We start from the raw sequence: 4651 nt of genomic DNA, 5'->3' as shown, positions 1-4651 counted from the left end.
CGGGGGGGGGTGGGGGGTGGAAGGAAAAGGAAAAAGAAAGAGGTTTTCACTCCCGCTCGTGGGCAGCCCCTGGCCCCGCGTAGACGCGCCACACGCAATCCACTGCTTTTAAAAGCATGGAAAATACAGAAGCCAGAAGAGGAAAGGAATAAGCACTCTCACTCGGTTCCCTGACCACCGAGCCATAAAGGGCGGAGTGGACACAAACACTCCGGTGAATGAGGAGAGTTGGGAGGCAGAGGTGTAAGAAGAAACAAAAAAAACGACCCCGTTTCTTCCCGAGGATATCCAACCTCTCCCTCTTGCCCCAGCGCTCGGGCAGCTGCAGGAGTGGGGCCATCCCTGCCCTCTCCTTGCCTCCTCACCTGACCTAGCCTGGCCTGGGTCTGAACTAGACTACCCGGGCACACCAGTGAAAGGCGAGACTGCCGAAGCTGCCATCCCAGACACAAACGTGCCAGCTTCACCAAATTGTGATACTTTTCGCGCGGACCCCACTCAAGATTTGTGCCGCCTGATGTGTGCGCGGACTGCCGTCAGCTGAGCCTCCCGGACCCGGTGGGGTAATTGCCAGCGCAAGGTCCCTTCCCCTACTCTCCTCTCACCAGATTAACTTAATACAACAATATAAGCATAACACACATGCCTCCTCAGGCTTACATATATAGTAGCGTAAATCCTCTCTCCTGCCGCCAGCAAAAAGGCAGTTTCGGTGCTCTGACTCTGCCGCTTGTCTCTACCTCCGCGTCCCTGCCCCGTCTCTCCTCCTCCTGACGCTCCCACCTTGAGCCGGGGCTCAAGCGCTGCGGTAGGAACGGGAGGGCAACCTCTCGCTGACAGCCCCACAAAGCAAATTACGAGTTTGGCTCCTCGTCTCCCATGGAGGAGAGGAAGATAGCTCACCCACCAGTAGATAAACACTAGAAAATGCTCCAACTCGGGCGTCTTACTGAATACTCTCTCGTCTCCCACAGGATGCTTATTAGCCAGAAGTCCTTGGTATGATTAAAATTAATATCTTGCCACAAATGTACGGGTACATGCACTGAAAAATGTACTGGTACATAAACTGTGAAAATTGTTCTTAAAACTGAGCTACTATTTATCCCCACCAATTTCCTCACCAGTATACTTCTTGAGAGACACAGTCTGTAATGTATGCTTGTGAGCATACACTTCTTTAGCTTTTATGGTTGTAGAAGTGTTCTAATCCTATATTCAGGATTACATATACCCGAATTACACTGTTTTGAGAAGACAAAACTCCAAACGGCTGAACAGCAAAAGAACAGAGTGATCGTAACGTAGGTGCATTCATAGGTACAAAAGTTGTAGTGGTTGCCCACAGGTTTGACACTTAGAGATTGGCTCACGGTCTAATTCAAAGCCATCTCGCGCATAATGCACTTTTTGCTTTTTAAATTGTAGCAGATTAAATGTATTCCGTATTAATTTAAAAGAGCTGATTTTTTTTTCCCTGCTCAAATTTCTTCCGCTTAGTTCTATAAGGAGGTAAATGAACACATTTCGGTCCAAACGTTTTTCTTTCATTTCAGTTTAGAAAAAGGACAACATTTAACAGAACTGTTCCAGCATTCTCATAAAAGTAAAGAATTTTAAAAAAAGCTCTGATTTTCGCCATTTTAGAACTCGGAGAATAATCTCACAATGGCTTGAAGGAATGGTCTGCTTATAAATTGTGCACTACAGAAGGAAAGGCTCGAGAGTTTTATTTCAATTCAGAATTATACAGAAATCAGAAAGTATATTAGGTGGCTAGGTGATTTGCTTCCAAAATTTTTTGAAAAAAAAAAAAAAATTGTTCATACCTCAGTGTCATAGAAACTTATGATTTGGCAAACGCAGTAGGCGACACTGAAACGGATCAGCATGACCCAGGAGCACAAATAATAAACACACTCGAAATTCCTGCTTTGGTTTCTCTATAGTGTCAGCATTGGCAACTCTCACATTTTATCAGTTACCAGATTTTAATGTGAGGAAGGAAGCGGTTCCATTATCTAAATATACCCAATTGTTCGCGAACAGATGATGGGCAATTTGATCTGCTCTGTCTAATTCATCAGTACAGATAAGATAAGAAAGAAAAGGCAGTCAGATATCACCAAAGGGGTTAATATTTAAAAAAGATTAAATGTCAGTTATTTTAGCTAAGAAACATTTCGGTCTAGGTTTTAAGGTCCCCATAAAAGGAGCTTCCAGTCCGAAGGAAATTTGGGGCTTGTTTTTGTTTTCTTTTTGTTTTTTGTTATTGATAGGCCTAGTTTAAGTAGGTTTTTTTGGGTTTTTTCCTACCCGTGTATTTATGTTTACGGCATACATGCTTGAAGTGCCTTTCTTTTGAATGCCACTATGTCTTTGCAGAAACACAGAAATGCATTTCTCAGGTTGTCTAGAAAGTCATCTGTTCCGTGTTGCTCACAGTATCTACACTATTGAAAATATTCTTTGTTATCTATGATTATCCCCTTGGTTAGAATCACAGGATGCATTACCAAAGTCCTCTGAAAGGTCCTACACGGTCCCGAACCTAGTTCTAGAACTACAGATATTTGCATTTGAAAAGAAGAAATGAGAAAAACTTCACTACTAACTTTTTGCCTCGCAGGTCTATTCATCGGAAAACACATAAAAACATATTAATTATCTCATACCCGCTTCTCACAGTTTTCCCTCTTTATTTCTCCGTCAAATTTTTAAAGTTTAAAAGAAAAATAAAATCTCACCAAAAAATTAAACAACGTAAATGGCGTACCTGATATAATCTCTTTTACAGTAGGTTTTGCCATCCCTAACAAAGCACGTACAGGTCTCGTCCAAATACTGATTACACTCTGCACACTTCAAACACGCCGCATGCCATTCCAAATCCGGAGAAACCCTCAGAATATACTGATCGTGAATTTGATTGCCGCAACCAACACATAGGGAAATCAGACGTTTTTCTGAAATGAAAATAAATACATGATTGACTAACCGTTTACTCTCCTACAGAGATAAACACACTTTTAATGTCATTCCCTTATAAAGCGTATTGTGGGAGCGTTGTTTGGTTTCTGCCTTTTTTTGTTTGTTTGTATATTTGAGGGGGGGGGAGGTGTTTGTTGGGGTTTTTGAGTTTGTTTTTTTTTTTTAAAGAATATTACACTTCTGGATGGTAATTATAGTGTGCTATCAAAACCTTGCCTCGCTTAGAACGGAGGCGGAACATATGTTAAAAATGTAAATGTGAAAAATCTTTGGGGTGAAGGTCCTCATTTCAAAAACCTTGCACGGAATCAAAACTCCAAACTCCCACGTTGTTTAATTTTTATTTTATTGTTGACTTGTTTGAACGCCCTGCCTTACAAGGAGAGTACCTATGTGTTTCATTTCGTATTTTAAGGGGCTCTGACTGGAAAAGATGAAGCATGGTGGGGTGCACTTCCCACTGAGCCCTTTCCCTCAGAAGAAGGGAGTCGAGTCTTCTAGCAAGAACAAGCATCATTACGGTTGTCACTTGCTCTCTTTTGCAAGTCTAATGCTAATACCCCTAGACCGAGTAGGTGCTGGATAGTCAGACAGCCTCACCGCAGTCTATCACGAGAAGAATTTAAGTCTCCGTGGTTGGAGATCCCATCAAAATCCTGTCTGCTCCCCAAACTTTAAAAGAGAGTAGGACCCCAGACTGTTAACATATAAGGCTACGACAGAGCAAGCATGCAGGCATGGTAACAAAGGCACCTTCTCTACCATTCAAATGAAGTTCATCACTTTAGCAGTTCGTCTGCCTGAGACGATTACAATAGACATCACATTTATTCCAACAACGGTAAAGATTCCGCCTTACTTTTTGGTGGGTCTCCCATGTCTCCCATATCTGTAAGAGGGTGTAATGTCCACAGTGAAATGGTGTACGGTTTCGTTTTAAGACCCCAAAGTAGGTTTGAAAGCTGTCGCTAAAAACAAGAATAATAACAATAATAATAAAAAAATAGTGGTATTAACAGAGGCAAAAAAAAAAAAAAAAAAAAAAAAAAAATCGAAATCGGAAAAAAAAAGGGAAAAAAAAAGAAAATGGTACAAAACACCACCGGCGTGGGAGACACTGTCAGGGCTGCGGAGAGAGAAGGGGACGCGCGGTGAGGCGCGGTGCGGGGCGCGGCGCCGGGGGCGCGGCGGGGTCCGTCCACGCGTAGCGGCGCGGCGCGGGCGCGGAGCGGAGGCGCGGAGCGGAGGCGCGGTGCGGTGCGGTGCGGTGCGGTGCGGTGCGGTGCGGTGCGGAGGCGCGGCGGTGCCGGACTGGGCGCTGGCGGCGCGGGCGCTCGCCTCGCCCTTATCTCTTACTCAAACTTCTCTGCTCCAACTCAGCCCGCTCGCCATTGGCGCGACGTCACGCGCGGGCACGTCACGCCCGCGCGCGGCCATTGGCTGCGGCGGCGCGGCGCAGCGGCCCCATTATCATATCCCGGCGTCTGGCGGCGCGGCCGCCCGGCCCGGGCTCGCGCGGCCAACTTTTCCTCGCTCCTTATTTGTATTTCCCTTTATACTTTCGTCTTGTCGCTCTCCTCCATCGCCGGCGCTTATCTCCCGTCACACCTTTCATTTTCCGTCCCGGCCCCGCACGGGTTCCTGTACCCCCTTCCCCCGT

The 4651-nt window shown here is 45.4% G+C and overlaps 1 protein-coding gene across 1 annotated transcript in view; it reads right to left on the bottom strand.

The window, feature by feature from the left end:
* The window catches only part of ISL1 (ISL LIM homeobox 1), a 10980-nt gene extending 6944 nt beyond the window's left edge, over nt 1–4036 (bottom strand). Inside the window, exons 1-2 of the mRNA XM_039709808.1 lie at nt 3851–4036; nt 2777–2966 (exon numbers count right to left, since the gene is read on the bottom strand). Coding sequence (XP_039565742.1) covers nt 2777–2966; nt 3851–3878 — 218 coding nt within the window. The 5' untranslated portion in view covers nt 3879–4036. The remainder of the gene's footprint in view (nt 1–2776; nt 2967–3850) is intronic.
* Nucleotides 4037–4651: the final 615 nt, after the last annotated feature.

This window comes from Passer montanus, unplaced genomic scaffold, assembly GCF_014805655.1.
Source record: "Passer montanus isolate IOZ18808 unplaced genomic scaffold, ASM1480565v1 scaffold22, whole genome shotgun sequence".
Taxonomy (NCBI): domain Eukaryota; kingdom Metazoa; phylum Chordata; class Aves; order Passeriformes; family Passeridae; genus Passer; species Passer montanus.
This window is presented reverse-complemented; position numbering and strand designations above follow the sequence as displayed.